Genomic DNA, 13,525 nt, shown 5'->3' on the forward strand with positions numbered 1-13,525 from the left:
CTATTGCTGGCTGTGGCTGCTTCTGTTCTGGCAAGTCCAGCTGCAAAGTGCCTCATGCCTTACTCCATGTGGCATGGATGCTGCACCTTGGACTTGAGCAACACCGCAAGATATGTTCATAGACTGTGCTTCAGCTTCTAAAATTGCAGTTATGCAGTAAGCATTGTGGCCCATCTTATTTGTGCACCGTGGCCAGTGGTGGCCACACAGCAATGGGGAGAGCCTGTGATGCCCTGGTAAGGTTCCAGTTCTTTTACAGACAAGTGACATCCGGACAAGTCAGGGAAGGTCCCTCCTACATCTCTTCTGCACAAATAGAAACTCAACCATTCGCTATATAGTGTGACTCAGATTTCAAGGCTCTCCCACATTCAGTGTATGTATTTACCTATAGGCTTATAAAATAAATACTGTGCCTGAATTGCTCAGCATGAATTTCTAATCTGCTGCTATTCTTTAAATAACACAGAGGTGCAAGATTGTCAACTGTTGCACGGCTGACCCAAGGCAGCTGCAGAATCCCAGCCCAGAGGTCTCATTGCACTTCCCGAGATTTAACCACTACTGCACTGTTGTACCTTACACTGACAATGTTAACTCATAAAAGTGCATCATAAACTCTTGAGCTCTTCTTTGGTTTCCTCTTTCCTTTATGTAAGATTTGAAAGAAATCATAGATCAGTTTTAATTTTGCATGAGTAGTGGCAGCCCTAAAGTTTCTAAATCTAGGTTGAACAGCCATCACTGAAATGTCAATGTCAATGAAATGTCAATGTCAATGTAATATGTCAAGTGCTTCAAAACCAGCTTTTGTCAGACACAAGGCCACCTTCTGGGCACCTTCATTTTTGCTGCATATATGGAACAAAGTGTTGTTCAAACATTTATTGATTGGTTTCCATGTTTCTTTGTATTTCAGCTGCAATGCAGCATTTGAATTCCATCTCGTTCCCCTGGTTCATCTTTTGGGTCACTACTGTACAGAGGTGTGACTGGGGAGTCTCCCTACAGTGTTAAAACCCCTTATATCAACTCATTAAAGAAAACAATAGATAAGCTCAGTCCTGTACATGAAATTTGTAGGAATGCATGTTGCCTCTCATCAGCAAATTCACAGCTATGTCTCTTTTTAATACCTCTCACTTTTATCATGATTTTCCACCTTCAAGGGTTTATTGATAATATTTACTGTTGGTAGAATTTGAAATCCTTCCAAACAAAATGGCAGGATATGCAAAAACCAAACCCAATCATTTCATCAAGAGACTATATTATTTCACGCTGGAGGAAACTCACACTGTGTGAGACAACTGCACAATTCTCTTCTGTGTTGTACGCGACAGTTTCTTGATCGCAAACAAGGAAATCCCACTTGGAAATAGCAGTTGAATCCCATAGCTGGATCCAGGGTGAGTGTCCTAAAGATTAGGCTGTGGGATGAGGCACAGACTTGCATTGCAGGGTTTCCCCTGCTCCCCCAACACCACCCTGGATTCGTCTTGGCACAGTAGCTAAGCTGCAAGGGGAAGGTCATGCTGCACCCTGAATGTGGCACATCTCCCGGGGATGGAAAGGGAGGCTTGAACCATTCAGCCCAAGGAAGACCCAGAATTGGGTCTCCAGCTTCCTTTCTGAAACCACCCACCCACTTCAGGCACGTGGTCACCCTCACTGCTTCTGCCTGCTTTTCCAGCTGCTGCATTTTAAGCAGGCTATCAAGCCTTTTGGTAAGACAGTGAAGGGCACAGAGACCAAGAGAGATGCAGCCTGTGTGGAACACTCTAGGACCAGGGGTCTTTCTGGCCAAGGTGCCAGCCTGCACCCCTGCTCTGGGCACTCAGGACCCTCAGCCTGCACATGGGCCAGGCACCACAGCTGTGCCTAATCCTGAAGACTGAAAAGCCATCAAGGGGCTAAGCTGAGAACCCCATTCCTCTGGACCTCAGATAGATCAAAGTCCCCACTATGCCCAAGCCTGGGAGCGAGCAGGGCTTGTAGTCACCATGAGAATGCGATGCACTACACCTGTATGGAAACCTTCCCACAGCGTGGGGCTCTCTATCTTTATGGAAAACACCCAGAAATGGGAAATATGAGGACCAGAGGCACTGCATGCAGCCACGCTGGGCAGCAGCTCCCTCTCACCCTCTCAGGACCCTTCCCTGTCCACAGCCCAGCAAGAAAGAGCCCCAGGGCTGGAAGGCAGGGACAGGCACCAAGCAGGGGCAGCTGCAAGGGAGCAGGGCATGGGCAGGGAACACAGGTATGCTGTTATAAGCAGAGCACAATGTTAACCTTCTTTGCCAGTGTGAAAAACAGAATAAAGTTAGCAAAATTTGGTGTTATTTTCTATTTTGCGTTCTACTTTAAGATGGGGCTGCTGTTAGGTGTTAGGTGCAGTGCAACATCACCTCCTTTGCCAGAGTGAAAAATGAAAAAGGTGCCGGAGTATTTGATCTCTAATGACTGTCAACAACTGCCTTCATACCAGATAGTACTTGTGTGTGCAGCTGCTGAGACCCAGTGCGGGTTTCTGTTACCTGCTTGCAAAACCAGGCAGTCCTGTCTAGCCACTGACCTGACACAGGCAGAGAGACCAGGCTTATTTCTCCCCAAATGCTTTCCCAGGGAGGCAGTAACTGTTCCCTGCATCGCCCCTGCATTCACCCACCTCACTCGTCACTTGAAGATGTTTTCATAAGGCAACGGTGGGATCTGTGTGCTCACAAACAGGGTGCTGGGAAACCAGGCTCTTAAAACATAAGCAGCTGCTATTCCCGAGCTGGCTGTGTATTAGTTTGGGGCTAGGACAGCCCCCTCAAGGGGCATATCTACTCTGCTGTGGGTTTTGCTGCTTGTTATTCACAGCTCTCACTCACCTAAGCATCACTCAGATTTACTACACAGAAATTCACAGTGGAAGTCAGCTGCTGTCCCTCTTTATCTCCTTGCAGTGCTAGTGAAAAACATGTTTTTTCTGTGAAGATGTCACGTAACTTATAGCCCTCCTGAGGCTATAGGCAATTTGGGTGGGCAGATGGCTCTCTTGAAATATGCTAATAAGGACTGGGAGTGGGGAAGAATGATACAAAATGGTAATTAACAAATGACAGAGGGGATCAGCAGAGCCTGCAGAAATTTCCAAGCTACATAAATAATCTAAGGGACACGGGCTTAATAGCTAAGAACATATGGGTGCCAGTTGTGCATTGCTTCATCAGAACAGGGAGAAAAAGCTCCTTTTTCATAGACTTACCTCTGCCCCAGCTCAGAGCATCCAGAAATTAACTCTAGGATTGCAAAACTCAGCACAGAGTCCCTGCTCTACAATCCAGACAGTGGCAATTCTGACACCAGCTGAATCTCTCACAACCCCACAAAAGAATTGCTATATCAACACTTATTGCAATATACCTTTTATACCTTTTATGCAAGGGATCATCCAGATAGCAAGGGGCTGTGAGTGTCTCTCTTGCCATGAACTTCCTACCTCCTTTGTGAAGTGGTGCTCCTCGGATCCTCCATCCCATTTAGCGTCACATTAGGACACCTTCCTCAGCCCTGAGAACCACAGGAGCTGCAGCCGACCTCAGCACTTCCCCCTAAATCTGCAGGTCCTCTCACTGCCTCTGTGGATGTAGCTATGCTATTGGGCACTTTGCAAGAAGTGGAGAGGAGGGCGACAGAGAAAAGGCAGCCAGCTGTCAGGTTTCCCTCCCGAAATCAGGGCTGCGAGGCTGTGGAGGTAACACTGCTGAAGAGGAGGGAAGAGCAGAGATACAGGACACGTAAGCCATGGACAAGGCAAGCACAAGGAATACAAACACATTAGCAGCAGGTAATACAAGGAATACAAGCACATTAGCAGGTATCATTTGGTGCTGCACATGTTTTAAGAACTGCAAAACTAGAATAGCAGTGGGAGACTGAAGTCTGGTGCAAAAATCCTAAGCCTGAGCAGCAAAGACAGAGCCCTGACACAGGCTTGTGCAGCATCTGTGATCAGTTCTAATCTGAAGTTAGACAGGTCCAAATTCATCCCTGAAATAATACCTTTAACTTGTACCACAGCTTATTTCGGTCCAGGGCTACAAGAAAGCTGCTCATAGAAATGGTTTCATTTAATTTCTATCTGATTTCTCTGGTGTATATCAGCCGCTTGTGGCCATGAAAGCACATGATCCTGAAAGCACAGTTTTGGTATAAAATAAACCATCACCTTGCTGGCTTAAACCCCACTGTTTTAGCTAATCCCATGATCAGAATTAGTTCTAACACAGCACTTTCAAAAGCAAGAAGTTAAGCACAAGAGCAAGACAAGTGTCAAGCCAGGCTCCAGAGAGAAGTCGGTTTATCCACAGGAAGGTAACAATGGTACTTTGTGAGGTAATTTGGGATGCTCAGGAGCAAAGCAGATACAAGTACTCCATACGCTCTATGACAGCTGCACTTTCTCAGTTGGGTTCAAGTCATCACTGTGAGACACTTCCCATTCTCTCCCATGCACAAGGATAACTCTTTCTCTTGACAAAGGATCACGCTGTTCTCGCAGCACGAGACCCTATGGCTCTAACAGTGATGAATTCTCCTAAGTCTGCTTGGCCTGCCTTGTTTGCAGGTGGCCTTTGAGACAGAGTGTATCAGAGCAAACTAGCACAGCAAGGGGCTCCCAGCAAAAATGACTGGGAAGTTAATTTTACTGAAGTCTTAAAACGTTAGAAATTGCAAGCCTGATTCATTGAAACTTCAGGATTTAACAAGCACACCCTGAGTGATCTTTCCCTTCTCCTCTGTGCAGCCTTCTAGTGTTTTATTCAGTTATTGCAAACCCTCCTCTGATGTTAAAGCCTTTGAGACAATTCATCTCCTAACACTTTCAAACAAGGTTTTCAGTTTCTCTGGCCACCAACTTACTTTTCCTTAGAATACACTTTAAAAGAGTATTCTTAAAGTTTGCCATCACTTGACCCTGTCTGAGCAATACTACATTTCCAATTATTCTACTCTACTCAACATACTGCATTAGCCTCCTGTTCCTTTCACCAGTGCTTTTACAATTTTCAGTCTTTTTAAAAAAACTTCCCCCACCTCCTCTTTTGAATTATATTCACCTCTCTTTCAGTTTAGCCAAGATGAATAATTTTTCCTCTGTTTAGTTCTTGTTCTGCAAAGAGATAGTCTTGCCTGATTTTCTGATTCTGTCATCCCAAGACTGTAAAAAAGCATCCTCTTCTATCTGTACTGTGGTAACACAATACAGTCCCAGAATGTCAGAGAGCATTCGTACACATCAGAGACTGGAGCCTAAGGGATTTACAGGAAAAACTGGGATTTCAGGTGGACATTGAAATTATTTGCAGTGTCACGCTGGGGTACTTCTATGGTCGATCTTATGAACCACATGCTGATTGGCACTGGGTTCCTCCTAGCACAACCTGCTCTGCTCAGCCTTGCCCAGAGCCAAGCTGAATGACTAAGAAACGATGACAGTGGCAAAAGAGGAAGGGGGGAAGAGGAAGGAAGTTTAGGTTGCACCAGTAGAATGAATGGAAAGGGGCAAACATGCTGTGATACAGCTGAACCAGCTGGGGATAGGGGAAGCTGAAATGGAGGGGGGTGGGCACCAGGAGAGTGGTCCCACAGTGTGGCTGTGGGATGGGGCAGAGTGGGAGAGGAGGTACAGTCCCTGCAAGATGGGCTGAGCAGCAGTGCAGGCACAAACCTGACTCTTGAGCCTCTTGATGCTTGGTTTTCAGAGCCAGCAGCTGGAGTTCCACCGTTTGACATTTCTGTAGCCTCCAGAGGGCACTGAGAGATCTTGTCAACCGCTGCTGCTGCCTTCCAGCCTCCCCACAGCCTCCCTTTGTCCTGCTCGAGAGGGAAGTCACGCCGGTCCTGCCAGCCAGATACCGGTAACTACTCACCAGACATCTCCAGTTCCTGGGGACTAGCCGAAAAATCCTGTTCTGGAGTCACAGCTGCACCGTGTGCCACTGAGCCGCTGAGCTGCTGCTCCGCTCCACCTCAGAGAGGGACACACTTCACACAGTAACAGTAATACTCTTTCAGATGGAAATGAGGTTTATAAGAGGGAAGAAGTTATTTTATTATTAACTCGAGGTGCCTGAGCCCAAGACGAAGAGCACTTTTTTTAACCAGCAGCCAGATGGCTCTACAGGCTCTGTTCCTTAAATCGTCTGTCAGGTTTTCATCCCAGAGACTGTCAGTCAAACAGCAGAGGCTTTGGAAATTATCTTACCATTTCTCCAGCACGGTATTTTTGTATGAAGGTCTTGCTGGTGGGTTTGCAAACTATATGTAAAGTAACTTCATCTCCTACAACTACAGCTGCTTCACTAAGGCAATGTAGGACGGAGCCTTTTGTTTTGCATGGGCGGCACCTCTCCAGGGTTACAGTATTAGGATCTCGTCCCCTTTCTTACCTAAAAGAATTTTTTTTAAAAAAATCATTCCTTAAAAAGAAATATAAATGAAAATATTTTATTTGTGCCCCCTTGTGTCTGTTACAGACAAAACCTTCCAGATCTTATTTGCTTTTTGGCATGTATGCTTTTGTTACAAGCTTTCTTTCTCACAGCAGTGCAGATAGCTGTTTTCCTTGACCTCCTGGCGCTAGAAACCTGTTCAAGAGAAACTGCTGAAGACTTCCTTTTGGAGGCTCGGTCCTGGCATGAAAACACACATAGCACTGCAGTCATACTCATGCCATGAGCAGTGAGGGATAAATGCAGTTATGCATCACTCCACGCCATCCTTGGAAGTGTTTAAAAGTCATCTAGATTTGGTACTCAGGGACATGGTTCAGAAGTGGGCCTGGAAGAGTTACATAATGGTTGGACATGATGAATTTAAAAGTCTTTTCCAACCAAAATGTTTCTAGGATTCTATGATTCTTAGAGGAGTAATAAGTATCTTCTTCTCTGCACCTCTGTATAGAAAACGATGCGTGTGAGAATGCTGACTTCAGACATGAAGCATTCATAGTGACACTCAGTGTCATTTCCAGAAGCTCCAGATTTTAAGGCCCACAGGAATCTTTTCTTCTTGGCTCCTGGCATGGCACAAGATAGAAAATTCTCCCCAGGATTCCTGCATCTGAGTCCAGAGCACCTGCACAGTCATATCTTCTCACTGCGTCGAAAGAGTCGCCCACTTACTCTGATGGTTAACTATCCCTTTATCATCATGAATCATTTTAACATCAGATTGTCATGGGATACTATTCTGCATTGGTCTGCTGCACTGAAAAGCCAAGTTCCACGTTTAAAACAATGACAGTAATTCACTTTAATCATCATCTTACTACAGGAGAGCTCATTTTTTCTCTCACATGGGCCTCTAATGCTTTTTCAAACAAAAGAGATACTATAATGGTTTTGCTTTGTTCTGTTTTTTTTATAGAAACACTTTATTGCTGCAGTCAATAACCCTGTGTATCACACACAAAGAACCAATTACAGTTTAAGTAACTAAAAATAATTCTGCAAGTGGTAATACTGAAAAAACAAACATACATGAAAGGATACAAAACTATACATTTAAGTTACTAGAAATTTACTAACTAAAAAATTCTGCAGAAGTGTGAAGTGTCTTGTATAAACTATACAACACATGCCAGTGTAAAGTTGTTTAACGTTACACAATTACCTATCTACAAATGTTTTATCTAAATACAAGATCAGCTGAAATTTTTAAACAGTTATCTTCTATACAAAGACAAGTGCTTTCAGTACTTCATTGGAATATACAGACACCGCAATATCTCAAAACTAAAAAATAATCACAAAATAAAAGATCCTGCTTAGAAGTTTTCTTTGCATATCTAATATAATGCTGTGAAAATCCAGCCAGCAATATCCTTTGCATTTGCCCTGTTTCACCCATATTTGAGAAGGACCCAACCCAGAGTCACAGACCTTCCCTTCATTGCCGGCCACAGTCTCCGCAGCAGACTACACCAGAAATCTGTATTTTAACACATTTGAGCTTTAGAAGAAATTTGTACTTGGGTCCCAGTTTGTAACAGATACTTACCCAGCGAAACACAGAGCAGAAGGAACCAGCTCCCATGTGTGGCCATATCCATGCATCACTTCAAAGGTCTCTGAAGAGCGGCACGCCAAGCAGTCCCCTTCTGACAGCACTGCCATGAGTGGCATTGACGCTCTGATCAGTACAAGGGATCAGCAGAAGTGGGCTCGAACAGGGACTTATTACTGCTTCCCAGGTTTTGCCAGGTTCAGCACAGGTGCCCAGCACTTCTCTAAACCCTTGCACGCTCAGTGTAACCTTTGTTGAATCCCTCCGGCTGAAGCAAAGCCAATCTCAATGATATCTGACCACAGGAAGCTGTCTCCAGATCCAGTCATTTCTTCAGAACACAGGGCAACATTTTAAACAGCACCCCCACTCCCAAAATACAGGGTTACAGTTGAAGAAAGTCCTGAGAATATGTAGTAATTTAATGGCTCATGATATCTTAAACGGGCTCAGCCTTCTCCGGCACACACCTGTTTTTCTAATGTAATGCATGTTCATGACCTGGCAGATATACCAAAGACGATGCGTTGGGGAAATTTCCTTGGCACAGCCGGTGCTTTTCTGAACAGGATTAAAGTCCATAGAATGGGAGCCTGATCAGATGTCTAGTGCATGGGACATATCGGCAAAGGCTCTGGCAACCTAGGGAAGGGATCATGGTAGATGGTATTAAGCTTATATTCCCTCCTACTTAAATTCTAGTCCCAGAAAATTGTCAGGTAATCTGAAATAATCTTGGCCACGGAACAAGGACCAAAAAAAGTCAGACTTCTATTTCAGTCAGTTCAGAAGTTGCCGGAAGGAAGCGTTGGAAAGCTCGGTCTGACTGGGAGTGGTCATTCTTCCCACTGACATCTGGGCAGGCCAGAGTTCACCTGAACCAGTATCAGTGCCTCACAGCTGGGAGCTGAAAACAAGTCTACAGTACCTCCTTGAGGAACAAGAAGGAAAAAGCACCATTCAGCCTTTTCACACTACATGATTGCACCATGCAGAAGCACAGAACTGCAGCTCCAGAGGCACTGTTACACACTGTTAACACCAAGCAAGAATCAGCATGAGAAGTGGGACCAGCATAAATGAAAACCCCTAATAGATGGATCTCTTCTGCAGCCCTTCCTGGTACGAACATTCCTAAGCAGTATAAAAAGTTTAAATATTAGGCCTTGATCTTCATTCAGAAAAGATCTGCTGGGAGAAGGAATGGTTAGTAGCCACACTGGCTAAAACTGTTTCATCCACAAATATTTTTCCCTGATGATTTTGCTGGAGATGACTTTTCTTCCCAAGTTAAGGTACACAAGGGACACAGCAAAAACCTTCGGTATCCTGAATACACTGAATACTACCTGGCATGTGCCGCATGGAGCTTCCCAAAGCTAAATGAGATTTCACAACATTTCACCAAGAATCATGTACGGAAGTGCCTGAAACAGGATCAGCACAGTACAGTATGCCTTATTGGCACTTGTCAAAACATCAGTCAGACACCAGTGCATGTGAGCTGGAGAACAAGCAGGTTCATGTTCATTGCACCTACTGACCAGAGGTTGAATGAGAAGCAGTACAGCATCATTTGGTAGCCAAGTCTGTGCATTTGCAGCTGTAATGTGAGCCTCATGCACTTGGGCATGTCAGAAGAATGTGATAAAGGTCCTGATATTTAACCCAAAGTAAATCTTTCCACAGACCAAACCAGAAAACAAAACAAGACAGCATATTATCTGGGTTCTCGTAATAGAAGAGGATCACCCACAGCAGAGTTCAGCAAAGGGCCTGAGTAATTGCACTTTAAATTATGGCAGGCATAGGCAACAAACTCTACATGCACATGGTCATGAAGACTGCTGCCCCAGTACTAGCAGGGCATGCAGGGTTTGCCTCCCTGTATCACATAAGCATGGGACATTCTGACACCTAGCATAGCACACAAAGCCACGCCAGTGCACCTTTGCTAGTACTCTCGAGTCTGGGTATTTTAAAACACCTCAAGAGCAAGGTACTGTGTAGTTCACGAAGATCTCTTCTCTTACAGCTCTTAGAAACCACTGGTGTGTTTTCTCTTACTGTTGTTCCTTCTCTACCTTCTTTTAAAATACTAATTTAGAAATATATTAATATTAAATTTTAAGGAAAAAACCCACACTGATCTCTTGCTGTTATTATTTGGAAAGCCTTAAAGCAACTACTTTTATTATGAAAAGAACTTGCCTGATGGAAGCTGCACTTGAAAAAGACTAAGTAAAACCTGGGGATTTAGCTCAGTATCTCAAAAAGTAAATAGAAGCTTTTACCCAACTGTGAAGCCCAGGCAACTCCTACTACCAACGAGAACATGGTCATTGACTTTACTGAGATTTAGATAGGGCTCAGGAAGGGAAAGTTAGCTTTTAAATGCAGAGGCCTCATGCACTAACTTTTCGTGGGGCTTCATTTCTGCACCAGTCATAATGAGACTTTGGTTAAATGAGGGCCCGAAGCTGGACAGTGGTTCAGTAGAGCAGATCGGTCAAGTGAATTAACAGCAGACACTCAGGCTTCAGGTGACTTTGTCTAAAGGCCTGCAAACAGATTTTAAAGCTGTCCCTCTCTTCTCATTAAGGCTGACTGATTAAAAAGCAAGTCTTGAATTCAAAAGCACAGACAAATTATTCTCTGACCATGTAACGCATCGCATCAGGATGAAAACCAGGCAGGTATTTTTAAACTCATCCACCTGATGCAATATTTACTTCCTCGAATTTGATCTCAGCATCTCCTCTGACGACATCAAATTCTTGGTTAATTCACACATGACACACTGAAGAAGGAAAACCAATTTCAGCTGTATTGACTAAGTATCTTTTTTTTTCCATAACAGCTCATATCTTTACCAATACAGCAACACACCCTTTGCCAATGCTTTGGAATGAAAGTTACATCAGGTATATATGTGCAAGTGTGTTGATGGTCTAATTTGTTGAATAAAAAGCAAACCAATCCCCAGAACAGAGCACTGAAATCATTACACATTGAAAACGAATACTGTACACATCCACGACTTCCCATACACAAGTCACAAGTGCAACATCCTTTGAAAACAATTGCTCCTCAAAGGAAACCCAAAGAGGTGGAGTTTTTTAGTGTTATGTTTGGTAAGATAATGTGGGCATGTGCTGGAAATCAGAGGTTGGAAATATTTTTCAATTTTTTTTTTTATAAGGCAAGAGGTTTATGTTCCAGAAGAATAGGTGGGGTAAAGAATGAAGAGATGTATTGAAAATGACACATTCTTTCAAGTTTCATTCTCATTTGACATACATATTACAAAATAAAGATTTTTAAAAGTGCTATATGCTTTGTAAGTCTCATCACAATATGTAAAGCAAAATTTTACACCTGCTGCCTATGACAAAACGTTAGTGGCAGTGTTAGTGGTAAATTAGACTCTAGCTCTCTCATTTCCCTCAACGTTTGGGACAACCTCCTTTATCATGCTTAAAGAACAAACAAACAAACCTCACTCTACACATATTCCAGAATCATTTAGAGTCATCTTCTAAAGTAACAGACTCCATGAAGCTGATGACAGGTCACCAGAGGCTTGCTTGATACCAAACTGAAGGTTCATTCTACCTGGTATCCTGTGGCTCTTTGATCAACTGGTACAAGAGACAAAACATTGAGAGGTATGCAACCACGATGACACTGACAGATATGCCAAAGAGATTTAAAAAAATTCCAACAAAAAACAAATGTAAAAAAATTGATCTGCCAGCCCTCAGCTGTTAGCCGATTTTAAAAAGGTAGAGCAGTTTGCAGTAAACAATGATATTTTAGATCTTCAAGGACGTACAGAAACACCCCTCCCACTCAGCAATCAGACATGAAGGATTTCTGCAGCACAGTCTTCTGGCTCTGTGTAATGTGAAGAGTTTGTGTCTGAATGGTGAACCCCAAACATTTCTTTACTTTCGAAGTTTGGCTCCATTAGTGCAGGTTTTTCAAAAATATTCTTTTTGCTAGTTTCTGGACAGTTTTGTACATATATTACTCGGTTATAAGCTTTAAGTCTCTTCCATAGCTGTACGTACACTTTGCATTGTACATACATGAACAGAAGTCCTCCAGTGAAACCAATGGCCACAACCACCAGCTTAGTCCAAAATGGCCACTCTAGAATCCCTGGAAGAAAGAAAATAAAGAAAAAAAGAAGTAATGGCTGGACTACATTGGATCTCTCAGAAACAACCTGCAAGGAAACCGTTACAGAGTTTGGGTCACGTAAACTGTTCTCATTTTGCCATTTTTCTTGTTTGGCCTTTCCCTCCACCCTCTTCAAGTCAAACACATAGAATCATAGAACCATAGACTGGCCTAGGCTGGAAGGGACCTTAGAGATCATTTAATCCAACCTCCCAGTCATGGGCAGGGACACATGTAGACTTCTACCTCACAGATCACATTTATTCTCACCCACTAGGGGAAAAACAAAACAATTGATTCTCTATATCTGAGCCCTTGTGCAGCACAATCACAGAGTCAAGGCAACAACCAGCAATATGTTTACACCTGTTTTTAAACAAAAGTTGAATTAGATTCTTAAAGGGATTCTATGGCATGGTTTCCTCTTCCCAGCAGGAGACTCAGCTCAGTGACCTAAGAAGTCTGCTCCACTTTATGACCACACAGTACATTCTGGGCAAGCTGACCACCATTACTTTTCCTGAATTTGTCTAGCTTGAATGTTTAGACACTGGATATTGTTAATCTCTTATTGATTACTTTCAAATGAGAGTATTTTATGTATCTTCTGCTTACACAGGTCCTGTATCCACCAGGCCTCTCTCCTCTTTAAAGGTAAGCAGCATCACAAGATGGATATGAAACCACACTGACTAGTGATGAAATCCCACTCCGTGATTAATATCTGAGCCTCTGATTCACAGGTGAGCTATCTGATGCCATCTATAGGCAGTGATGGTACAAGATTGCCCTGTGCAGACATGAGTATATACACACACACACACTCTCCAAAACCTGCAAGCTCATTACGGCACTCCCCAGACTTAGAATGCAAATGGACCAAGGCAGCACTATAACATGTACTAAATACTCACAGTATTTCTCCTATTCATCGTCATCTAATGTATTTATTGACTAAAATAATCTGGAGATGATAAATCTTTGAAAGCATATACTTTTCATTATCAAATGGAAAACTTACACTGAAAGGCAACAATGTTCACCATACATGGAAGAGATAGGGTTGGATGGAACAGAAACTAAAATATTTCATTCAAAGTAGCTTCCTGACTGAAGTCATGAACAATCAAACTACAGCCCAAACAAGAAATGACGGCAAACCTGTTCAGTTTGAAGTGTGATTCTGCTCTGAAGAGACTGTAACAGCTCTGTGGGTTTGCAGGTTTACTGATGCTCAGCTGCCTCCTCAGATGACATTCTTCACTCGCCACCAAAATAT

The 13,525-nt window shown here is 43.3% G+C and overlaps 1 protein-coding gene across 2 annotated transcripts in view; it reads right to left on the bottom strand.

Annotated features, from left to right (window-relative positions):
* Positions 1-11,799: 11,799 nt before the first annotated feature.
* Positions 11,800-13,525, bottom strand: part of MARCH8 (membrane-associated ring finger (C3HC4) 8, E3 ubiquitin protein ligase) — a 71,054-nt gene continuing 69,328 nt past the window's right edge. The window contains exon 6 of one of the 2 annotated variants that reach the window (XM_009872249.1): positions 11,800-12,225. In XM_009872249.1, the coding sequence (XP_009870551.1) occupies positions 11,921-12,225 (305 nt within the window). In that variant the 3' untranslated portion in view covers positions 11,800-11,920. The remainder of the gene's footprint in view (positions 12,226-13,525) is intronic. The other variant, XM_009872247.1, reaches the window with a different exon arrangement.

The sequence above is a fragment of the Apaloderma vittatum genome, unplaced genomic scaffold (assembly GCF_000703405.1).
Source record: "Apaloderma vittatum isolate BGI_N311 unplaced genomic scaffold, ASM70340v1 scaffold22716, whole genome shotgun sequence".
Taxonomy (NCBI): Eukaryota; Metazoa; Chordata; class Aves; order Trogoniformes; family Trogonidae; genus Apaloderma; species Apaloderma vittatum.